Raw genomic sequence first — 25,808 nt, forward strand, 5'->3', positions numbered from 1 at the left:
TTGCAAAGATTGCTGTCTGTGCTGTTGCCCTTTCAAAGCTACTCTTCATAGCATCATTAAGATTATTCCACCTAATCGCATTAGAGGAGCTTCGTAGTAGAATTATCACCTTACACACTTTGCAGAATACCAAAAATCAGGACAACTGATAATATTGAGAGTGATGGAGGTGTGGAGAGAATGTTCTGACAGGCTTTTCTTATTTAAAACACTTGACAGATTCGTGATAATGTTTAGACGTTTTGAAAACATTGGGTGCAATTCATAAATACATTATATGGATTTAAATGTATTGTAATGGGATCAAAAAGCTTATATTCACCAGGTCAATTTGATTGTACAAACATGCCTATTTTACTGTTTACTAAGCATATTCCTAACAACTCACGCATACTTTTGTTCCATACTGACTCTCAGTCCAGCACACAACTCCATTTCACAGCTGGATGACAATCCAAAATGAATTAGGATTAAGATGAGCATCAGTGAGAAAACAAGGATTTAGGAAGCAATCATACTGCAGTCTTATCACAAAAACCTAATTGACATGAATATGCAAACAAGCAAATTAAACTATGCTCATTATTCTGGAATCATCTCTTCATTTCTTTGCTGTTTTTGCACAGATTTGCTCCTTTACAGACAAAAAACTTATTTTATCTTCATTAACTATAATGTGATATTTAGTGTATTCATTCATATATCTACTGTGGGCAGTCCAGTTAGGTGTGTATGATAAATTTATTTTTGATGTTCTTTTAATTATCATTTAAAATAGGACACCATGTCTGATCCATTTATCTGCTATTGAAAGTATGATATCTAAACTTTCAGGCTAAACACATAAATCATGATGGAAAGGTACCGGTAAGGCCCTGATCCCTAGACTACATCTCTTTACAAACTTACGTTAAAAGAATGACCCATTCATATAAATCCAAAGCACAGTAGAACACAATCGTGCATTTTCCATTAATCAGTATGCAGTTCTACCCAATCATCATTACCGTATTACCATAGTATGACCTGAAATAAAAATACTCAAACTGATGCTTGCATAAAGCCCAAGGCAACACTCCAAAAATAATAGAGCTTCAAGATATAAACAGACATGATAAAATAAGTGCTGTCAATTAAGCAGTTAACAAAATGTGATAAGTGGCACATGTCGATCCTATGAGTGCATACAATATGATATCAACTCAACAAAGCATACAGCCAATACAGTATTGTAAATTATCACCCCAGAATACAATCAGTCATCACCTCAAATCCTATTTTTAAATCAGAGTAAAAATACCTGAAACAACCACCATCTTAATAAACTGAACTGAGCAAAATAGGTCACTTTTCATTTTATTTAATTATTCATTAATTTCAACACAAAGGTAAATATGGATAATGTTGTTCTTCTCAGCAACACATATGTGATATCATGTATATATGAGCATGGAATATCTAAGTGCAAAACAGGCACAGACTGATTTGTAAACTAAATGGGAGTGAACGTTGCAAATGCATTAGTCTATTCTCTGAATAAGTCATATTCTGAGTTCACATATAGGACATGCACACAGGCACACTGTCACTCAGATTGCTGATTGCTTTGCCTTTAGGCTTTTAGCCAGTGGCCTTAAATCATTGCATATAGGTTTAGTCATTTGTTGCATCCCACAGTGTAAGGATTAGACAGAGAAAGGGGAAGGTCCTTTGACATATTAATATTTACTCACAGCTCCATAAAGTGGAATAGAGGAGTATCTGTTCTTCGTAAGAGAGGGGAGACTATGAACAGACTGAAAAAAAAAAAAAAAGCAACAAGGGAGCAGGATTAAAACAGGTCTGCCATTTTCTACTACCTTGCAGTAGCATACAGACAGAAGGGGGCATAAACTCAAGTATATTGGCAGAGGAGAGGGATGAAGAACACCAGAAAAATGAAGCTATCGGTGTCAGCATGAGAATGAAGGTATATGAAAACAATAAGCTGAGTAGTAGATGTAAGTAAGGAAAGAAAAAGTACATGATGAAGATGAGAAGGAACGCATATGAAGCTGGAGGAGAGTGGGGTAAAGATAACAAGAACAAAGGCAGACTAAGAACGAGAGTGAGATTCAGTCGGTGGGAGGAGAGAGTAAGATATGAGTCAGAGTTACAGCAGCACTCATCTTCCATGCCCATGTCTCATTGTTTTATTCATACACTGCACCCGCTAGATCATGAAACATGTAGGACAGTCACCAACACAACACATTTCATTTCATTTGTCTGAGATTCTAGGGCATCACTTAACCAAATCTCCCTAATAAAAGTATAAAGTAAAATCGTAAATGCTGTGGTTTCTGGTTTCTTCTTTCGCTGACAGATGGTTCAATTAAAAATAAAACCAGCAGGCCAACTTCACACACACACACACACACACACACAAAAGAAATGCTGTGAGTGGGAGATGAGAAGAGTCACACTGCAAGCAGCTCACTTAATCAAAATCACATGAATGACCAGAGTGAGACTCATGGGATTCAGACCATTTTAACTCTAAGAAGAATGCTGAGAAGAAATGTCAGGCAGTGGCCTCAGTGTAAAAAACAGGCTCTCTCTCTCTCTCTCTCTCTCTCTCTCTCTCTGCATCTACGTTGCAGTCATGTCACAACACATATGCTAACAGTACAGTTGTTCCTCCAATGTCCTCTTATTTACATACATAAAGAGAAATAGCTTTAAAAAAGAAACTTAATGACTCATAGAGGGCCAAGCATGTCATCCTTAAAACTCAAGGTGAAACTTGAAATTCCCCTCGAAATCCATACAGTTCCGTCAATACCACGTATACACAGCTTATTGTTTCAACAGTCAGAAAGTCAAAGCCATGAGACTGCACTTGTTAAATCAAGGCCAAGCAATTATCCAGCATGATTAGTGAGGGCATTAGGCTCGGGGGGGAATAGCCACAGGGGAGGAGGAGCCCTGTGACTAGAGCCTGGGTTCCTCTCACAGCCAACATCTGATCCAATCCAAGTGTGAACAGGCATAAATACAGCATGCACCACGAGTGGATGGCGACTGTGACCATATCACGCATCTCCCCCACAGCGAGCAGTGTAGGGATACCACTGCAAGAGGACAATCCTCTTACCATGGCTGCATCCAAAATCTAAGCCACTGGGTCTAGAGTTCCCTCAGTCATTCATACATTCATTAAATCAGACGTAACCTCTAACACATGCATAACCTATAGCATCCCCTTAAATCTGCGTCTGAGGGTGCTGGACATGTTAAATTAGGTGAATTTAAAATGGATATTAACCAACTGTGTGTTGATTATTTTTCCACTTAATGACAGTCTGTCTTTTCTCTGACCCTGAGTCAAGTTCAATCCTGCAGACATGCAGTGATGCCTCAAGTACAGTAGCAGATGTTATGGCTGTGAGCACTGGCTTTGAACATGAGCAGTGCAGACGCACATCTGGTCAGATCCCTGTTGATTCAGAAACAACAACAAAAATAATAATTATGTGAGTTATAGCGGTAGCTGCATGGTTGTTATACTTGCATGTAATTAATCATCATTTATAGGCTCAGTCGACATAAGGCAGGACAGGAAATTAACATAACACAGCACACTGAGCTGAACGCATGTTAAACAGCAATACATTACAATGACACAGGAAGCTCATGCGCACAAATGATTTTCATTAATTATTAGTGCTCATATAGGACTCGCCCTTGTTAACATGCTGGAAGAAGGTCTCGTGGCTTCAATTCAGCTACAGTGGATTCTCAAATGAGGGTAGCAATGTCTAATGTATAGGGTGCATCCGCACCGCCATGAGTCAATGGACTGACACATCATGAAGTGGATGGCTTATATAATGGAGTGGTGGAGAGGACAAAGGGTCAAACCCACTCACATGATATCAGGCTTGAAAGGGAGAAAAGGAGTAAGACAGAAAGATGTAGTGATTTCAAAGATAAATAGAACCTATTGAATTACAAGCCTGTCTTTTACTTGGGTTTATGCTCTGGAACCACAGAAGCCAGAGCTGCTTCTGGGACATGTCCACAAATAATCTATGTATTTATCTCTTTTTTTCTGATATCCAGGTTTGATCCATATACTTATAAGAAATGACTAACGTGTATCAGTTCACACCAGAGCTGCACTGAATTACGTCGTAGTGTTCTGTGATTGCAAAACACTCCGCGTTCACTGTCCAGAACCTCCCAGATATGTACAAGCAGTCCATTGAGTATGTGCTCTATGAAAGCTCCTCTGTATGCTGTCATCTGTGTTGACAATATCCCGAGTCACAAGGAAGTCATCCCATAAACAGGAAAAGTTGAAAATAGACACTTAGTCATTAATGATCTCTATGTATGCATCAATATATGCAGATAGATCATTAGTAAACTATTCTAAATCATTGAGGCAAATACAGATTTTATTTGGGACAGTAGAAGAGAACTAAATACAGCAGTTTGTTTAACTACATTACAATTTCAAGATAATAGTGAACAAATAAAGAAGATAAGTCACTTCCCATCCTCCATATTCACTTATCCGTATCTGCTTGATTCGTGAAAATTAACACCCATGTCAGACTTCCCAAATGTAAGTGATAAAGAGACAGCAAAAAGAGGAGCAGAATAGATGGACACTTAGAGCATGCAATGGCCAATATCAGAAACAAGAGTGCTAAAAACAATGGGCCAACATATTGGCAGAAACAACCATAGATTCATTAAATATAATAAACAGTACAATGAGCTGGAGAGACTGGACTCACAGTAGTTTTATTTAGTATCAGTATTGTGCAATATTAAACATATTTATTAGCGTTTTAATTCCAAACAGTCAAAGAAAAGCAAGTGGCAATCATGAAATAAATTGACTTCTACATATTCTCTTCATGCATTTTTTCTTGTCCTTTACATGTCTCCCCCTCTCTATCCACCCACCGCTTTTCTTCTGTGAAAGTGCCTTACAATAAGGTGGATTAGCCCTATGAGAGTATGTGTGAAGTGTCGTGTTTCTGCGCAGCTATGAGCACAAGCATGTGTGTGCAAAGTGTGGAGATTAAGATAGTAGCTGTTTTGCTTTTACACTGCTGTGTACCGAAATTAGATTAACATCATTGCTGCTGACCTCAATGTGAGCGGCACCATCCTCCAGTGAAACTGCGGCAGTAAGAGAGAATGTGCCCTACTGACACACAGCAGCAAGCTGCAGCGTCCACTGCCACAACCCCACAGGCATGAAGCACAGCAATGTGGAGGAAGAGAGCATGCGGCGGAATAAGACAGCTAGACTGCAGAACAAAAGATGGAGGATGATGGTGAGACAAAAAAAAGGCAGCGTATGAAAATGGAAACAAAGTATAGAGACATATCAGCGTAAAAAGGAGGCCAATAGTGGGAAGGGGGAGGGGAAATTGAGAGGAAGAGAAGAGGAATGGTGGAGGGAAGGGATGTGGAGATCAGTAAAACAGAGCAGGCAGAATACAAGTGGAACACATTGTTCCAGACTGACTTTCATATTGCAGCATCTATCCGAAAAGATATACTGCATACGGGACACATTAAAATAGAGCATATCCAGAAATTTGGATAATGGAGTTAGGTATGTGCATTTAGAAAAAAACTGAAATTAAGAGAAAGAGTGGCAGGAGAACCAACAGCACATATATGCAACCCTGCTGTACCAGCTGTGTCTCCTCTATTTGACACACTGCTTGCCCTGTTATTTTCCCTCCTGATGCCTCTGCATGCAGTTCAATAAGGAAAACACTCTCACCCATGCAACGACAACACACCCAGACACACAAAACAAGGGGCGTGGCACTGGGAAGGTTTTCAGTGGCGACACTCGGCATGCAAACACAATTGCACTGATCCACTGAACCACCCAAGCAGACAAAGAAACTGGAGCAAACAGCCACACACACACACCCCCCCCCAACGGATGCGAGCAGGCAGAGTGAATTTATATTATGATGCTGTATGTACTGTACAGTGGTCCTCTCATGCAGCGATGCATTGATTCAAGCCACCTCCCATGTGCTTGCATTGTGACTGCAGCTGCTCCGCTTGTATTTCACATCACCCCTCCTCTCTCAATAAAAATATCACGGCAATGTAAAAGCAGAGTGATATACAGTTCAGTAAAGACAGCTCTTTGTCACAGTGAAATGGGAGAGGATCAGTGTTTACCAACGTCACCAGACACTTTTTAGGTTCAATGTGATGCACTCATGTTTCATCACATCATTATATATTGTTTTGGCATCTGCTGTCCAGGCACAGCTTAGCACTGCGAGATGCTTCACACACATGCACACGTGAAATAAGTGTGAACTTACAGAGGCAGTCATTGCTGTCTAATATAGCAGTGAAAAAGACTGGATCTAGGAGGTACAGAGACACCGCTCATCTTCTTCACGATGCACAACTACTGTCTTACTGAGCTGATCCTTTTTCTTCTTACATTTACCCCACTCTGGTCCGCAGCTTGTGCTCAGTGGGTCAACATATGCATTCAGCCTTTCAATAAAGGCACATTTTATGACAATCTGAAATACATGCTCGCCTCAGACTGATTTTTTAGATGCAAAATCAAATGTTGACCCAGTTATTTGAGAGAAAAGATCATCCCCATGCTAAAAAAATATCTGATTGGAAGCTCAACATTTCCTGCCTTGGCTACGGCTTTTATTTCTGCACCATCTGCTGCCTGATTTATTATAGAGACTTTGCTCACATAATCCATGTATTTCTTTCTCAATAAACCCATTTCCATTAACTATTGTGAGGTGTCTATATATAAACCATACAGAAACCGCTTCCCCTTCCCCCCATTCGACGGCTCCCTTCCTCCTTCCTCCTCTTCCACTGCTGTTGCTAAGACGGCTGAGAGCAAGCAGAGAGGAGGATCTTCTCATGTGTTGCTATGGGCAACACATGTGTTCAAGAGAGAGTCAGCCCATATACCAAGCATGCAGATCTTCATGTTAGAAAATGTGACCTATTTTTTAGTCAGACGGAAGGAAACTGTTTGCATTCCTTTTTTTTTTAATCAATGCTTTTTTTTTTAAATCGCTGTTTCTTGTTTTTCATATTCAAAGCACAAACAGCCATTTGAAATAAAAAAATACTGAAAATCAATTGTTTGCAGCTTTGCAGTATATTGCAAACAATGTAGATGAGAAGCTAAATATCCAAACTCCACCTGAGTAGCTGTATATTGTTATTCACAGCACACCAGCATCTCTTTCTATGTTGTGGCTGCAGTCATTCATGGTCCACCGAAGCATTTCAACCACACCAGCGTGCCCAGACCTCCACCAGTAAGTCTCTTGACATGCAACAACCCTAATAGGCAGGTGACGAGAACAATAGCATGCACAACTTTGTGAAACACAAAAATCTTCATTTCAATATTGAGAGTTTGAAACTTGAGAAATAAATTATGCTAATTGCAGTAAAACTAAGCTCAGACTGTTTGTGAGCAGATTCATAGCTCAAATAATTCAAGCTTCAAACTTACTTCTGGGAACAACAAATCACGTACATAATGATAGCAAAATAGTGTGTGGGGGGGTTTAGGTCAGTAAAAAATACCACTTGCCACTGGATATAATTTTTAGATAACAAATGTTTGCTTATTTCACAGTGTCATCCACCAAACGAATTAGGCATTTATAATCTATAACAGCCAAGTTTATCACCAATGATGACAGCACCATATATAGAATGCAATATGTACAGTACAGTTTAAATTATTAACAGCTAAAGTCAGTCAGTGAACTGAGGACATTGTTCTAAGTTGTCTCACTGTAAGGGAAATACACTAACATTAAGTAAAGTAATCATCCAATATAATCAGTATAAAGTCATCTATTTACTTAAGAAGAAAAAAATCACAATATTTTTTGTTCCAAAATGCAACTTTGTCATCACTGTCACAAAAAAGGTATGATTTATCTCGATGTCTGAAGGCCTAATTTAACAAATATTTCACAATACTTTTAACCACATTTATCCATATCCACAACAAAATAACTATATTTCATGAGGCTGTAATGGAATTTTTGTATTCTTTTTTTTAGTAGATTTGGATAATAGCAGCACATGAACTTGCAAACTGCAACCCATTATATTATATTACCGGTGTAGATCATGCAGTATATATTATATTATATTATGACTCAATTACATCCCCGGGCTCAGTGTGAACAAACCATATCAACACCTGTGAACCAACAACTTGACTCAAGTCACATAACACTCAACCTGTTCATTTTTACAGCTTTATGAGATACAGATCAGGTTCTGTATCTCATGTGTCACAAGCTCTCATACCAAAACTGTATTTCAGCATTGCTGACATAGATTATCATTAATTCCAGTGATCTTTCTTACCTCTTCAGAAGTGAGTCTCCTGTCAGGGAGCACCAGAGTGTTAGCCTGGCTGCCCGGTACAATCGTAGATCCAACACTCATCCTGGGTCCAACTAACATGTAGCGTTTGTCTCCAGATCTGTACTGGATGCTGTGACACATTGTCCCATCATAATTAGTCTCTGGGAGATATTTAGAAGTATAGTCGGTGCTTTTTGAACACTGCATTGCAATCAGCACGATGATACTGATGAGAAAAAGAACTGAAACTGAGCCCAAAGTTATCATCAGATAAAGAGTCACATTATTCTCCTCCTCATCCGTTGCAGAACTTTGAACATCAGAAGCAGCAAAAGCCTCTTTGGGCTCCACAACTTTGACAATCACAGTAGCTGTTGCTGAGAGGGAAACGTTCCCATTGTCTTTCACCAGTATGACCAGTTTGTGCTCGGCCTCGTCTGTCTCTGTGAATGAGCGAAGTGTTCTGATCCGTCCTGTATAGCGGTCCAGACCAAAGAGACTGTGGTCAGAGACCTCCTGCAGCGAAAACAGCAACCAGCCGTTATATCCTATATCAGCGTCGTAGGCTCTGACTTTAGTCACCAAGTGTCCTGCGTTCACGTTGCGGGGAATCTCCTCCACACCTTCAGCAGAACCGTTGGAGCTGACTGGATACAGGATGACTGGAGCGTTGTCGTTCTGATCCAGAATGAACACGTTCACTGTGACGTTGCTGCTCAGTGACGGAATTCCAGAATCCGTGGCGACAACTTGGAACCGGAACGTTTTCAGGGTCTCAAAGTCAAAACTTTTTAGCGCAAAAATTTCACCATTTTCAGAGTTGATGTTCAGAAATGATGTAATTGTTTTGTCTTCAGCTCGGTCCCTCAGAATGTTATACGATATGAGAGCATTATCACCCTCATCATAATCCTGAGCACTCACCGAAAACAAAGGGCCTCCTGCAGCATTGTTCTCACTAACATAAAACGCATGCAACCTTGATGGAAAGTCTGGACTGTTATCATTCACATCTGATATGGTTACACTTATTATCCTCTGAGATGACAGCGGTTGTTCATTACCGTCTTTAGCTATTATTGCTATATCATAGTAAGACTGACGTTCTCGATCCAGCACTGATTTAGTGACTATGGAATACATATTTTCTTGTAAAGACGGTGCTAAAATAAAGGGTCCATCTTCACTTATGTAACAGATTACTTTACCATTTACACCTGAATCATTGTCATTCACACTTATCAATGCTACCGTTGTTCCAGGTTTGGAGTCTTCAGGAATTGCTTTTGAAAAGGACGTCACCTCAATCTCAGGTGCGTTATCGTTCACGTCCACAATAGTTATTAAAACACTTTTTTCTGTTGCTAGGGGGACTGTCCCTTTATCAGACGCTTTTATATCAATTTCATACCTGTCTTTTACTTCAAAATCGATCAACCCTTTAACAATAATCTCGCCCGTTTTAGCATCAACTTCAAAAAGTTTGCGTAATTTATTATTCACATTATTGCCGAATGAATAAATCACCTCCCCATTCATGCCATCGTCTAAATCTGTAGCGTTGACTTGCATGATAGTTGTGCCAATTGGTGCATTTTCATTAAGAACTGCTGCGTATAAGTCTTTAGCGAAAACGGGCATATTATCATTCACATCTAAAACATTAACAATAATTGCCATGGTTCCTGAGCGGGCAGGTTTGCCTCCATCAACGGCCGTCAGCAGTAAACTGTGACTTCTTGCGGTCTCTTTGTCCAGCGCTTTATGCAAATACAGACCAGGAATTTTCCCATCTTCTCCTCTATCCTTCACCTCGAGGCGAAAATGATCATTTTGACTGAGCTTGTACAGCTGAATAGAATACATGTTACTGTCTGGATCACGGGCGCATTCGAGCTGGAATCGCGCTCCGGGTAAAGCGGATTCTGATATCTCCAAAGTCGTTTCGTTGTCAGAGAAGGTGGGCGCGTAATCGTTCACGTCCAAAACCTCAACGGCGACGTAATGCACCTCCAATGGGGCTTCCAGCACAGTCTTTAAGTTGATAATGCAGGTACTGGTCCGTTCGCACACCTCTTCCCTGTCTATTTTCCGGTTAACGTGCAAGACGCCATCGTTATTCATTCGAAACAGCTGGGGCTCCGTAGACCCTGAAACAATGCGAAATCCTCGCGCATCTAAAGCGCTGACGTGCAGCCCTAAATCCTTAGCGATATTTCCGACAACAGCTCCCACCGCTTGCTCCTCGGGAATAGAATATCGTAGCTGCGCCGAGGCAATGTTAAAAGTCAGGTTGAAGGAAACAATGACAAAGACGAGACGCTCCAACCAAGCTCTTCGTCCTCGACGTGCCATATTGGATGAAAAAAAAATAATATATGGATTTCAGGGGCAGGAATTACTCTAGAACCATTATCTTAAACCAAAGATAAAAAATGCCCGATATCACACAAAAGCGCAAAAGATACCGACGGCCGAATCAAGCGCTTCAAGCCGCAACGCCTGAAAGCGCAAATCGACCCTGTTTTTTCGATAGAGCTGCAAAAGACTGACGTATAAAAGGAGAATCGAGGGTCGTTCATTTTCAAAAGCAGTGACACCACGCGAGCTGACGGTACAATGCAGAAACAAATGTCCACATATTCATATTTTCTGTGGCTGCCGCAGTGACTGAAAGTCGTCACTATACCTGCTCATTGTGAAACATTAAAGGAAAATGTGAACTCTGTTTCAGAATCATGGAATGGGCAGGCAATATACCAGGTTAAGTATAATAGTATGTTTTTTTTTATTCGAGCTTCCTAAATAAACATGACAGAAATGACAAATGATTGAGAAATATGTGTTAACCAATGTTAGCAGCTGTTGGATTTGTTCATATTTTTAAAATTCAATTTGCATTAATTAATACTGGATTTGAGGCAGACAGATTTGTGTAGGTGCTTGATGTACAGATAAATGCAGTGTGTGGATTTAAAGTTTTAGTGAGAAAATAATTAACAATATTTTACATACACCAGTGAAAATGTTTTATTTTTTTTTAGAAATACCTTACCTCCTCAGAAGTGTGTCTCCTGTCAGGGAGCACCAGCGTGTTAGCCTGGCTGCCCGGTACAATAGTAGATCCAACACTCATCCTGGGTCCAACTAACATGTAGCGTTTGTCTCCAGATCTGTACTGGATGCTGTGACACATTGTCCCATCATAATTAGTCTCTGGGAGATATTTAGAAGTATAGTCGGTGCTTTTTGAACACTGCATTGCAATCAGCACGATGATACTGATGAGAAAAAGAACTGAAACTGAGCCCAAAGTTATCATCAGATAAAGAGTCACATTATTCTCCTCCTCATCCGTTGCAGAACTTTGAACATCAGAAGCAGCAAAAGCCTCTTTGGGCTCCACAACTTTGACAATCACAGTAGCTGTTGCTGAGAGGGAAACGTTCCCATTGTCTTTCACCAGTATGACCAGTTTGTGCTCGGCCTCGTCTGTCTCTGTGAGTGAGCGAAGTGTTCTGATCCGTCCTGTATAGCGGTCCAGACCAAAGAGACTGTGGTCAGAGACCTCCTGCAGTGAAAACAGCAACCAGCCGTTATATCCTATATCAGCGTCGTAGGCTCTGACTTTAGTCACCAAGTGTCCTGCGTTCACGTTGCGGGGAATCTCCTCCACACCTTCAGCAGAACCGTTGGAGCTGACTGGATACAGGATGACTGGAGCGTTGTCGTTCTGATCCAGAATGAACACGTTCACTGTGACGTTGCTGCTCAGTGACGGAGTTCCAGAATCCGTGGCGACAACTTGGAACTGGAACGTTTTCAGGGTCTCAAAGTCAAAACGTTTTAGCGCAGATATTTCACCAGTTTCTTGGTTAATATTTAAAAGCACATCAATTCTACCTCCTCTAATATCCCTTGGAATGTAATATGAAATATGTGCATTATCACTTGCATCAAGGTCAGATGCTTTAACCGAAAATATTGGCTGTGTTAAATCATTGTTTTCAGTAATATAGAAGGTATATGGGCTGAGTGAAAACTGTGGTCTGTTATCATTTACATCTGAGACAACCACACGTATTATCTTTTCAGATGACAATGATGGGTCTCCAGTGTCCTTTGCAACAATTGCAAGTTCATACAAAGATTGCTGTTCTCTGTTTAGTTGTGATTTGGTCACGACAATAAACATACCATCTTGCAAGGATGGAGATATTGTAAAAGAAGCTTCCCGTAGTATAAAGCAGGAAACCTTTCCATTTGGGCCTGAATCCAAATCATTGACACTGATCAAAGCTACTGTTGTTCCAATTCTGGAATCCTCTGGAACTGATTTAGAATATGATGTAACTTCAATCTCTGGAGAATTATCGTTCAGGTCTATTACAGTTACCATCACAGTTCTGTCTGTGGATAAAGGAATAGTTCCCTTATCTGAAGCTTGTATATCAATTTCAAAGCTTTGATTTTCTTCAAAATCAATCAGACCATTCACCTTAATTTCACCTGTATTTGGGTTTATGCCAAATAAATTTTGTAAATTATTATCCACTTCTTTTCCAAATGAGTAAACAATTTCTGCATTTGCACCCTCATCCAGATCTGTAGCATTAACCTGAATGACTATTGTGCCGGGGGCCGAATTCTCTTTTAAAACAGCAGAATATACATCCTTTGTAAAAACTGGTGAATTGTCATTGACGTCAAGTACCCGAATTAGTAATTCTATTGTTCCAGACCTCGCTGGTTTCCCACCATCAATAGCTGTGAGCATGAGCTTGTGCTCCCTCATGACCTCTCTGTCGAGCTGCTTCTGTAAAACCAGAAAGGGCATCTTACGGTCTTCGCCTCTCTCCTTTACTTCTAAACGAAAGTGATCGCTGGGGCTTAATCTATATTGCTGAACAGTGAACTGAGCGCCATCGGGGTCACGTGCAGGTTGGAGCTGGAACCTCGCTCCGGGTAATGTCGATTCAAATATCTCGAGTCGTTTCTCCTTCTCTGGGAAGACGGGGGGGTGGTCGTTCACATCCAGGACCGCTACAGACACGTAATGGATTTCCAGCGGATTTTCTAGCACCGTTTTAAGGTTCAGAACGCACGCGTTACTCCGTTCGCAGATCTTCTCCCTGTCCACTTTCCGACTGACATACAGGACGCCGTCGTCTCTATTCAAGCGAAACAGAGGTTCTGTGGAACTGCCAACAATACGATAGTCTCTATCTTTCAATGTCGCCATATCAATTCCTAAATCTTTGGCGATATTTCCAACAGCGCTTCCTTCTTTTACCTCTTCCGAGATGGAATATGTGATCTGGGCGGAAGCTTCGCTCCAAAACGTTACCAAAGCCACCGCGTAAGCGACGCATCGCCATCCCTCTATCCTCGCCGGGCGTCCGTTCCGTCCCATTGTGTAGAACGCCGAAAAATAATGAGAAAAATAGTTCCTGGATTTTATAATTGCATGATCCAGATATCGACTTCGTTCATTTGCAAACTGCGGTCCACTGTGGAGACAGATGTGGCAGAGATTTGTGTTCGAGCCCTTTCCAAGCGTTTACGCGTATCGACACAATGCAGGGTCGGACCGAACGGTGATGACGACAACGCCAAAAGACACACAATTTGCTACTATATCGACACCATGCGATCCAGAACAGCACTGCCAAAACAAAATAAAAAAATAGATCGAAATAAATCAAAATTCTCAGAATGAGGGGAACAATTTGACTATTCTGAGTATTAATACTGAAAGGTAATGTTAAGGATTTTTTTTTTCAGCAATGGAATCCAGTCACAACCAACAATCATTTGAAGAAGCCGAACTGACGAAGTATTTAATTATGTGACAGTTCAAGACAAAACGGCCGCACTTAAAAAAAGAAAAAGAGACTCGATTGGCGCTCGGGCCTAAAAAAGAAATCAGCACCACAGACAGCGACATGTCCCACGTCACAGAGGCTTGTGATCGTACTTCAATTTTGTGGAAAACTACATCAGACCGTAGGTTATCTGCATTCCCACAACAACTAAAGTGCCTTTTTTAATATGCAAACAAACAAATGCGTTGTGACGTTGATAAAATGATGTATTTTAATGCAGGCCGACAATAACGAACAGCCCTTGAAATGAAACAAGTCATAATTTCAATGATTATTGCTTGACAGCTATACTCCATTTTTTAATAAGTTAAATTGTCAAGAACAGTCTCATCACCTGAAGAAAAATGTATGTGTGTATGCAATAAATAATAAACTGTTTGTTTCGTTCTGGGTGCAGCGAACAGCTGCTGCTGTCTGGATGTTTTAGCCTAACATTTAAAGTACCCGGTAGATGTTTAGACTGTGGTACAATTTCAAATATATAGAGTGTAGTTAATAAATATTGCATTGCAATAAACGAATATTTATGTCAAAAATGTTGTGAACAAAGCATTCTGCAACATTTCTTTGCATAAAGCCATAAACAATTATATATGCAGTATACCTATATAATTGTTCATATATTTATTGTAATCAATATTGTTTTCAAAAACGAAAGATTAATGCAGCGATGCAACACAAACTATGGCAATTGATTATTAGTAACCAAATATCATTGGTCACACATATTCCTAACCAAAACTGCCTGAAATTAAAGTATCTTCTTACCTCTTCAGATGCGCCTCTCCTGTCAGGGAGCACCAGCGTGTTAGCCTGGCTGCCCGGTACAATAGTAGATCCAACACTCATCCTGGGTCCAACTAACATGTAGCGTTTGTCTCCAGATCTGTACTGGATGCTGTGACACATTGTCCCATCATAATTAGTCTCTGGGAGATATTTAGAAGTATAGTCGGTGCTTTTTGAACACTGCATTGCAATCAGCACGATGATACTGATGAGAAAAAGAACTGAAACTGAGCCCAAAGTTATCATCAGATAAAGAGTCACATTATTCTCCTCCTCATCCGTTGCAGAACTTTGAACATCAGAAGCAGCAAAAGCCTCTTTGGGCTCCACAACTTTGACAATCACAGTAGCTGTTGCTGAGAGGGAAACGTTCCCATTGTCTTTCACCAGTATGACCAGTTTGTGCTCGGCCTCGTCTGTCTCTGTGAATGAACGAAGTGTTCTGATCCGTCCTGTATAGCGGTCCAGACCAAAGAGACTGTGGTCAGAGACCTCCTGCAGTGAAAACAGCAACCAGCCGTTATATCCTATATCAGCGTCGTAGGCTCTGACTTTAGTCACCAATTGTCCTGCGTTCACGTTGCGGGGAATCTCCTCCACACCTTCAGCAGAACCGTTGGAGCTGACTGGATACAGGATGACTGGAGCGTTGTCGTTCTGATCCAGAATGAACACGTTCACTGTGACGTTGCTGCTCAGTGACGGAGTTCCAGAATCCGTGGCGACAACTTGGAACCGGAACGTTTTCAGGGTCTCAAAGTCAAAACTTTTTAGAGCCAAAATATCTCCATTTTCACTATTTATATTTAGAAATGAAGTTATTTTATTTTGCTTGCTTCCATCTCTGAGGATGTGATATGAAATGAGAGCATTGTCATTCTCATCACAATCAGACGCTTTAACAGAAAACACGGAGCTTCCTGGATCGTTCCCCTCGGTGACATAGAAAGTATAAGGACTCAGTGAAAACTCTGGACTGTTGTCATTCACATCTGACACCACAACACTGATTGTCTTTTCAGATGATAATGGAGGATGACCAGCATCTTTTGCTTGTATTCTCAGATCATATTGTGACTGTTTCTCTCGGTTCAGAGGAGATTTAGTGACTAATGAATACATTTTGTCTTCGAAGGATGGTGTTATCATGAACGGAACATCCTCATCCATAGAACAAATAATTTTTCCATTAGGACCAGAGTCCAGGTCATTTACACTGATGAGAGCAACTGTTGTTCCAGGTCTGGAATCTTCAGGGATGGAGTTTGAGAATGAGGTAACTTTAATCTCAGGTGCATTATCATTAATGTCAACTATTTTAATAATGACACTTTTCTCTGATGTAAGAGGAACCACACCTTTGTCTGATGCTTCAATTTCAACTACATATATATCTTTGTCCTCATAATTCAATGACCCTTTAACAATTATCTCGCCTGTAAATGGATTTACATCAAAAATATTTAATATATTTTGATTCATACTGTTACTGAATGAATAAACTACTTCTCCATTCAAGCCTTCATCTAAATCAGTTGCATTCACTTGTATGACTGTTGTCCCTACTGGAGCATTTTCGTCCAGCATAACAGAATAAACGTCTTTAGTAAAAACAGGAGCATTATCATTAACATCTAAAACGTTTACTAGAATATTCAGATTACCAGATTTTGGAGGTTTACCTCCATCCAGTGCGGTCAGAACTAAGGAGTGACTTCCTGCTGCTTCCCTGTCTAAAGATTTTTGAACAACCAATATCGGTATTCTGTCACCGTCCCCTCTGTCCTTAACTTCCAATCGGAAGTGATCATTCGGGCTTAGTTTATATTGCTGCACAGAGAAAGGACCGCTGTCTTGGTCGCGTGAAGGTTTCAGCTGAAATCGCGCTCCGGGGAGAACAGACTCCGAAATATCCAGTCGTTTGTCTTCTTCCGTGAATCTGGGAGGGTGATCATTTATATCAATCACTTCCACTCCGACGTAATGGACCTCCAGTGGATTTTCTAGCACGGTTTTCAGATTGATTAAACACGCACTGCTTTGCGCGCACACCTCTTCTCTGTCAATCGTTCGACTCACGTAAAGGATGCCGTCGTTTTGATTCACATGAAAAAGCGGATCCGCAGAATCGGAAACAATCCGATACTTCCTGTCCTTCAGAGTGTTTTTATCTATTCCCAGATCTTTCGCGATATTTCCAACAACAGTTCCTTCATTCACTTCCTCAGATATCGAATATCTGATTTGCGCCGAAGCAACGCTCCACAAAAGCACCGCAGCGACGCAGCCGAGCAAAGATCCACGCGCCCTTCGTGGATTCAATCTCCTTTGTTCCATGGTTAAACCCGAACACATCAGTACTCCTTTAGTGGGATAAAATAAAGGTTGAAAAAACGGAATCTAGCAATTTCCAGAATATTAATGCACATTTTTTCCTACATATTCATTATTCGTTGCAAACGAGGTATTCACGAAGACCAGCTGTCCAAATATCGAAGCGAGGACGTCAAGAGGCGGAAACAAAATGCAGTGACGACAAGATTGTCGGCTCCTGACATTCTATATTACACTGACACCGTGCGACAAAGCAGGCTGCCGAAAGCGCAATGAGTTATTTTTTATTTATTTTACGGTGCACTTTTACGCATCGCAAATCACTGAAAAAATTCGACTGGGGTCATTAAAAAGAGATGAGGATAATGTCTTTAGGAGACAAACTTTTCCTTTGAACAAAACTGAAATATAAAGTCTTTTTTAAATGGTGTAGATTGCATTTATTCCCAGTATTGTGTTTGTTCCATCATGCATGGAGCTTTACCAATTACATCACTGGGTTTTTTTTATTTTGAGATTAAATGTTTGCTCTCGTCTGAGAATCGAGGCAAGAAAACCAGACTACATAGGTTCAGCACCATTGGCAGCATCTCAGTTCAGCTGTATTGAGAGAATATATTTTTATGTCTGCTATCAGCAGAGAAATCGTGAACCTGACACTTTAAAATAATTTCTTATGATGTGATGCTGCAGCCACTCAGCAGAGAAACGTTATATTTTGTTCTGTCGTATATGAAGAGCCAATCATTCCCAGACTTATGACATTTTACAGCGATCTTCACTCAAGTTATTACGGCTAGCTTTATTTGTTGTTAATTTTATTTTGTTAATGTTTTACATGGGGGGGGGGGGGTTATGTCTTGTTAACGAGGTGAATTAAGTGTCCATCATGGAAGGACTTTCAATGGAAACAAGACCGCAAGGGCTTTTTGAAATGTTCTTCTTAGACATGGTGATTGACTGTACTTGTACTGTAATACATAGTATTGCTTGACAGTAGCTGTACTGCTCTAACATTCTCTCTAATAAATATTTCATCATCATCAATATGGAAGCAATTTGTGGTTTGACTCGAATCACTATTGTGCAATGTCAATGCTGAAGAACTACATTAATTTGGAGTGATATGTTCTGCATATATCACTTTTAAATTCTGCTGACATATTAAAAAAAATGTCATTTTTTTTAAAGTATTTATTTAGGAGTAAAATAGGTAAAAACGTCAAGCTTTCTTTATTATTGGCTGCAACCATGTGAGGCTTTGTAAGAAAAGGTGTTGCATGTATTTTTAATGTCATTGCATCTCTATTTTGTTGCTGCTGTTTATAGCTTGAGGCAATTTTAATCCATGTGTGTTCAGTATGACAGTCACATTTGTAATACTGTATTTGAAATGTAGCCTCTTATAATGAAACATACAAGTTTTGAGGAACAAAAATATATTCAACAGACTTGCTTAGATGAATCTTACCTCCTCAGAAGTGTGTCTCCTGTCAGGAAGCACCAGAGTGTTAGCCTGGCTGCCCGGTACAATAGTAGATCCAACACTCATCCTGGGTCCAACTAACATGTAGCGTTTGTCTCCAGATCTGTACTGGATGCTGTGACACATTGTCCCATCATAATTAGTCTCTGGGAGATATTTAGAAGTATAGTCGGTGCTTTTTGAACACTGCATTGCAATCAGCACGATGATACTGATGAGAAAAAGAACCGAAACTGAGCCCAAAGTTATCATCAGATAAAGAGTCACATTATTCTCCTCCTCATCCGTTGTAGAACTTTGAACATCAGAAGCAGCAAAAGCTTCTTTGGGCTCCACAACTTTGACAATCACAGTAGCTGTTGCTGAGAGGGAAACGTTCCCATTGTCTTTCACCAGTATGACCAGTTTGTGCTCGGCCTCGTCTGTCTCTGTGAATGAGCGAAGTGTTCTGATCCGTCCTGTATAGCGGTCCAAACCAAAGAGACTGTGGTCAGAGACCTCCTGCAGTGAAAACAGCAACCAGCCGTTATATCCTATATCAGCGTCATAGGCTCTGACTTTAGTCACCAAGTGTCCTGCGTTCACGTTGCGGGGAATCTCCTCCTCTTCAGCAGAACCGTTGGAGCTGACTGGATACAGGATGACTGGAGCGTTGTCGTTCTGATCCAGAATGAACACGTTCACTGTGACGTTGCTGCTCAGTGACGGAGTTCCAGAATCCGTGGCGACAACTTTGAACCGGAACGTTTTCATGGTCTCAAAGTCAAAACTTTTTATAGCCAAAATATCTCCATTTTCACTATTTATATTTAGAAATGAAGTTATTTTATTTTGCTTGCTTCCATCTCTGAGGATGCGATATGAAATGAGAGCATTGTCATTCTCATCACAATCAGAAGCTTTGACAGAAAACACGGAGCCTCCTGGATCGTTCCCCTCGGTGACATAGAAAGTATAAGGACTCAGTGAAAACTCTGGACTGTTGTCATTCACATCTGACACCACAACACTGATTGTCTTTTCAGATGATAATGGAGGTTGACCAGCATCTTTTGCTTGTATTCTCAGATCATATTTTGACTGTCTCTCTCGGTTCAGAGGAGATTTAGTGACTAACGAATACATTTTGTCCTTTATGGATGGTGATAACATGAACGGAACATCCTCATCCATAGAACAAATTATTTTTCCATTAAGATCAGAGTCCAGGTCATTTACACTGATGAGAGCAACTGTTGTTCCAGGTCTGGAATCTTCGGGGACGGAGCTTGAGAATGAGGTAACTTCAATCTCAGGTGCATTATCATTAATGTCGACTATTTTAATAATGACACTTTTCTCTGTTGTAAGAGGAACAGAACCTTTATCTGATGCTTGGATTTCGACTACATATCGGTCTTTCTCTTCATAATCTAAAGAACCTTTAACAGTTACCTCTCCTGTTACTGGATTTATCGCAAAAATATTTAATATATTTTGATTCATACTGTTACTGAATGAATAAACTACTTCTCCATTCAAACCTTCATCTAAATCAGTTGCATTCACTTGTATGACTGTTGTCCCTACTGGAGCATTTTCATCCAGCATAACAGAATAAACGTCTTTAGTAAAAACAGGAGCATTATCATTAACATCTAAAACATTTACTAGAATATTCAGATGACCAGATTTTGGAGGTTTACCTCCATCCAGTGCGGTCAGAACTAAGGAGTGACTTCCTGCTGCTTCTCTGTCTAAAGATTTTTGAACTACTAATATCGGTATTTTACCGTCTTCTCCTCTGTCCTTAACTTCCAATCGGAAGTGATTATTGTGACTCAGTCTGTACTGCTGTACAGAGAAAGGACCGCTGTCTGGATCGATGGAGGGTTTCAACTGAAATCGTGCTCCGGGCAGCACGGATTCCGAAATTTCGAACGTTTTTACTTTTTCCGGGAAAACTGGAGAATGGTCGTTAATATCCATCACTTCCACTTCCACGTAATGGACCTCCAGTGGATTTTCTAGCACGGTTTTCATATTGATTAAACACGTACTGCTTTGCGCGCACACCTCTTCTCTGTCAATCCTTCGACTCACGTAAAGGATGCCGTCGTTTTGATTCACAACAAAAGGCGGATCCGCTGAACTAGAAACAATCCGATACTTCCTGTCCTTCAGAGTGTTTTTATCTATCCCCAGATCTTTCGCGATATTTCCAACAACAGTTCCTTCATTCACTTCCTCAGAGATTGAATATCTGATTTGCGCGGAAGCAACGCTCCACAAAAGCGCCGCAACGACGCAGCCGACCAAAGATCCACGCGCCCTTCGTGGGATCGCTCCTCTTTGTTCCATCGTTAAACCCGGAAAAAAATATTATTCCATACACGAGGATAGTGCACAGTACACGTTATAAAAACTGTACCCAGCAATCTCCTCAAAGTGAATATCGACTGTATGTCTCCATGTCCATCATTTGACAAAAAAAAAGGCATTCACAATGGCATGAGCGCAAAAATGTCTGTGCAGATATCGAAGCGGGGATGTTGTGAAGAGGTGGAACGAAAATGCAGTGACGACAAGCTCGTATGCTGCTGACTTTACTTTACACTGACACCATGCGACAAAACGCATTGTTGCTGAAGACCAGATCGTTTTTGGAGTGTGTTTTATACATAGTACAATATTTCACATCTAGAAACAAAAAGGAAAACTCGGGGACTCATTAAAAATATAGCTGAAAGAAGTGCTCAGTAAACAACAACGAAAGTCCTTCAGTTAAACCTCAAAAGATAAAACCATTCGGGATGTTCAGAATAATAATATTCGTCATTATTTCGTTTCTCATATATTGGTTTAATATATTGTACTCGAGAACCGACTTTTTCTGAGGTTGAATTAATGTTATAATCTGCATGTATTTATTTTTAAATAATGCAGCTCAGAAAGTAGCATCGGTAGTTTCTCCCTTGAGCCGGTCCCAAGCCCGGATAAATGCAGAGGTTTGCGACAGCAATGCCATGAGGCGTTAAACTTTCAGAATGAATCATGCAATCGGCTAAAGGTTGATTTGCTGTGGCGAACCCTGATAGGACAAGCCGAAAGAGGAAGAAAAATAAGAAGAATATATGTTATAATGTGTTACCCACGTAAGGAAAATGGGAACCGATAAGAGGCTCAGCACCATGGACAGTGATTCCTTGTAAATCACATCTCCAAGAGTATTACCCAATCATTAGGCAATTCATGAGTAATAAAGATAAATGGTACCAGTCAAAAAACCTCAAAAATATATTTTCATCTGAAGAAAAAACGTTTTCCAACAATTTAACAAATATATATATATATATATATTTCCAAGTTCAACAAAGTAATGCATCACACTATAAGGGAAGATTATTTAAAGTTTAAATTTCCTGTTGCTATCTTTAAGATCTGAAATACTTATTCATATATCAATACAGAAAACACAATTTTAAGTGAAAATGAGGCAAGACAAATATTTAGGTGCGGCTATTGACGATACAAATCAGTATAAGCATTGAAAGACAAACCGAACCAATGCACGAAAGGACGAGACATAGAAGAATATTGTGGTAAGCCAAAAATCACCCCTTACCTCCTCAGTAGTAAACCTCCTGTCAGGGAGCACCAGCGTGTTAGCCTGGCTGCCCGATGCAATAGTAGATCCAACACTCATCCTGGGTCCAACTAACATGTAGCGTTTGTCTCCAGATCTGTACTGGATGCTGTGACACATTGTCCCATCATAATTAGTCTCTGGGAGATATTTAGAAGTATAGTCGGTGCTTTTTGAACACTGCATTGCAATCAGCACGATGATACTGATGAGAAAAAGAACTGAAACTGAGCCCAAAGTTATCATCAGATAAAGAGTCACATTATTCTCCTCCTCATCCGTTGCAGAACTTTGAACATCAGAAGCAGCAAAAGCCTCTTTGGGCTCCACAACTTTGACAATCACAGTAGCTGTTGCTGAGAGGGAAACGTTCCCATTGTCTTTCACCAGTATGACCAGTTTGTGCTCGGCCTCGTCTGTCTCTGTGAATGAGCGAAGTGTTCTGATCCGTCCTGTATAGCGGTCCAGACCAAAGAGACTGTGGTCAGAGACCTCCTGCAGTGAAAACAGCAACCAGCCGTTATATCCTATATCAGCGTCGTAGGCTCTGACTTTAGTCACCAAGTGTCCTGCGTTCACGTTGCGGGGAATCTCCTCCACACCTTCAGCAGAACCGTTGGAGCTGACTGGATACAGGATGACTGGAGCGTTGTCGTTCTGATCCAGAATGAACACGTTCACTGTGACGTTGCTGCTCAGTGACGGAGTTCCAGAATCCGTGGCGACAACTTGGAACGTGAACGTTTTCAGGGTTTCAAAGTCAAAACTTTTTAGAGCCAAAATATCTCCATTTTCACTATTTATATTTAGAAATGAAGTTATTTTACTTTGCTTGCTTCTATCTCTGAGGATGTGATATGAAATGAGAGCATTGTCGTTCTCATCACGATCAGAAGCTTTGACAGAAAACACGGAGCCTCCTGGATCGTTCCCCTCGGTGACATAGAAAGTATAAGGACTCAGTGAAAACTCTGGGCTGTTGTCATTCACATCTGACACCACAACACTGATTGTCTTTTCAGATGATAATGCAGGTTGACCAGCATCTTTTGCTTGTGTTCTCAGATCATATTTTGACTGTTTCTCTCTGTCCAGAGGATATTTAGTGACTAATGAATACATTTTGTCCTTTATGGATGGTGATAACATAAACGGAACATCCTCATCCATAGAAAAAATAACTTTTCCATTCAGACCAGAGTCCAGGTCATTCACACTGATGAGAGCAACTGTTGTTCCAGGTCTGGAATCTTCAGGGATGGAGTTTGAGAATGAGGTAACTTCAATCTCAGGTGCATTATCATTAATGTCGACTATTTTAATAATGACACTTTTCTCTGTTGTAAGAGGAACCACACATTTATCTGATGCTTCAATTTCTATTTCATATATATATTTGTCCTCATAATTCAATGACCCTTTAACAATTATCTCGCCTGTAAATGGATTTACATCAAAAATATTTAGTATATTTTGATTCATACTGTTACTGAATGAATAAACTACTTCTCCATTCAAGCCTTCATCTAAATCAGTTGCATTCACTTGTATGACTGTTGTCCCTACTGGAGCATTTTCATCCAGCATAACAGAATAAACGTCTTTAGTAAAAACAGGAGCATTATCATTAACATCTAAAACGTTTACTAGAATATTCAGATTACCAGATTTTGGAGGTTTACCTCCATCCAGTGCGGTCAGAACTAAGGAGTGACTTCCTGCTGCTTCCCTGTCTAAAGATTTTTGAATAACTAATATCGGTATTTTACCATCATTTATTTTGTTCTTGACTTCCAATCGGAAGTGATCATTCGGGCTTAGTTTATATTGCTGCACAGAGAAAGGACCGCTGTCTGGGTCCCGTGACGGTTTTAACTGAAAGCGTGTTCCGGGTAGAACAGACTCCGAAATATCCAGTCGTTTGTCTTTTTCCGGGAAAACTGGATAATGGTCGTTAATATCCATCACTTCCACTTCCACGTAATGGACCTCCAGTGGATTTTCTAGCACGGTTTTCAGATTGATTAAACACGTACTGCTTTGCGCGCACACCTCTTCTCTGTCAATCGTTCGACTCACGTAAAGGATGCCGTCGTTTAGATTCACATGAAAAAGCGGGTCCGCAGAATCAGAAACAATCCGATACTTCCTGTCCTTCAGTGTGTTTTTATCTATTCCCAGATCTTTCGCGATATTTCCAACAACAGTTCCTTCATTCACTTCCTCAGAGATTGAATATCTGACCTGCGCCGAGGCAACGCTCCACAAAAGCACCGCAGCGACGCAGCCGACCAAAGATCGACGCGCCCTTCGTGGATTCAATCTCCTTTGTTCCATTGTTAAACACGAAAAAAACGTCTACTCCACGCACCAGTATAGCGCACACGTTACAAAAACGTAATCCAGCAAAATCCCGAAAGCGATTTTTTCACATTTTCCTACATAGTAAATTGTTTCCAAAAAAAGGCATTTACGATGGCACGATCGCAAAAATGGCTGTGCAGATATGGAAGGGGGGATGTTGTGAAGAGGTGGAACGAAAATGCAGTGAGGACGAGATCGTGTGCTGCTGAATTTTAAGTTACCCTGACACCATGCGACAAAAACTCAGCTGGCTTTGTGGTATGTTTCATGAAAGGAAAATTATTTCACAGCTAAAATCAAGGACGATATTGGATTATTCAGATAAAAAATATTTAGAGAGGGAGTCCCCAATAAACAAACACCCATTCGTTCCTTCAAACAAACTTCAAAATGAACGCCTTCCCAGAAGCAGTATGTTAGTATTGTGTTTTCACATCTCAAATCACGGAAATTATGTCAATATATGAAAGATTAAATACAAAAAAACCGTAAAGGGAGGAAAAAAGTCTGTGCTAAAGATAGAAATTGCCATCATCTGACCTCATCATATTTGTTAAAAGATAATACGAACTGAAAAAAAGTGTGCAGTCATCCACCTTCAACCAGCAAATCTGCTCAAACTGCCACTCAGCACCGTTGACAAAAAAACGAAACAAAAACGTTTTGTTGTGTATAATAAATAAAACATATGTAATTCCAAGAGATGGCATATTAAACACAAGTTACTGAAATCTGAACAGAGCCCAATGAAATAAAGCATGCCATGAATGTGGCAATAATAAAAACGAATTCATCATGTTATCATACTTCCAAATATGTCAAAAATACTTTTTACTGCAATACTTGTCATTCACATGCAATTAAAAATAAATTACTTACAAGCTGTGATTTCTCCAAACACTTCAGA

General features: G+C 40.3%; 5 protein-coding genes across 5 annotated transcripts; all 5 read right to left on the minus strand.

Moving 5' to 3' along the window:
- Positions 1-7,539: 7,539 nt before the first annotated feature.
- LOC137895260 (protocadherin gamma-A11-like) lies at positions 7,540-10,773 on the minus strand. Its single transcript, XM_068740743.1, has 2 exons — positions 8,419-10,773; positions 7,540-7,545 (listed from the first exon to the last, which is right to left on the minus strand). The coding sequence occupies exons 1-2, from the start codon at positions 10,771-10,773 to the stop codon at positions 7,540-7,542; spliced, it is 2,361 nt and encodes a 786-aa protein (XP_068596844.1).
- A 685-nt stretch (positions 10,774-11,458) lies between these two features.
- LOC137895262 (protocadherin alpha-5-like) lies at positions 11,459-13,831 on the minus strand. Its single transcript, XM_068740744.1, has one exon. It carries the CDS (start codon positions 13,829-13,831, stop codon positions 11,459-11,461), a length of 2,373 nt encoding a protein of 790 aa, XP_068596845.1.
- Positions 13,832-13,978: 147 nt separating this feature from the next.
- On the minus strand, positions 13,979-17,429 carry LOC137895263 (protocadherin alpha-8-like). Its single transcript, XM_068740745.1, has 2 exons — positions 15,072-17,429; positions 13,979-14,083 (listed from the first exon to the last, which is right to left on the minus strand). Exons 1-2 carry the CDS (start codon positions 17,427-17,429, stop codon positions 13,979-13,981), a joined length of 2,463 nt encoding a protein of 820 aa, XP_068596846.1.
- A 1,453-nt stretch (positions 17,430-18,882) lies between these two features.
- On the minus strand, positions 18,883-21,252 carry LOC137895264 (protocadherin alpha-3-like). Its single transcript, XM_068740746.1, has one exon. The coding sequence runs from the start codon at positions 21,250-21,252 to the stop codon at positions 18,883-18,885; it is 2,370 nt and encodes a 789-aa protein (XP_068596847.1).
- Positions 21,253-21,955: 703 nt separating this feature from the next.
- On the minus strand, positions 21,956-24,874 carry LOC137895265 (protocadherin alpha-8-like). Its single transcript, XM_068740747.1, has 2 exons — positions 22,517-24,874; positions 21,956-21,982 (listed from the first exon to the last, which is right to left on the minus strand). The coding sequence occupies exons 1-2, from the start codon at positions 24,872-24,874 to the stop codon at positions 21,956-21,958; spliced, it is 2,385 nt and encodes a 794-aa protein (XP_068596848.1).
- Between the last annotated feature and the right edge of the window lie 934 nt (positions 24,875-25,808).

The sequence above is a fragment of the Brachionichthys hirsutus genome, chromosome 6, assembly GCF_040956055.1.
Source record: "Brachionichthys hirsutus isolate HB-005 chromosome 6, CSIRO-AGI_Bhir_v1, whole genome shotgun sequence".
In the NCBI taxonomy this organism is placed as follows: domain Eukaryota; kingdom Metazoa; phylum Chordata; class Actinopteri; order Lophiiformes; family Brachionichthyidae; genus Brachionichthys; species Brachionichthys hirsutus.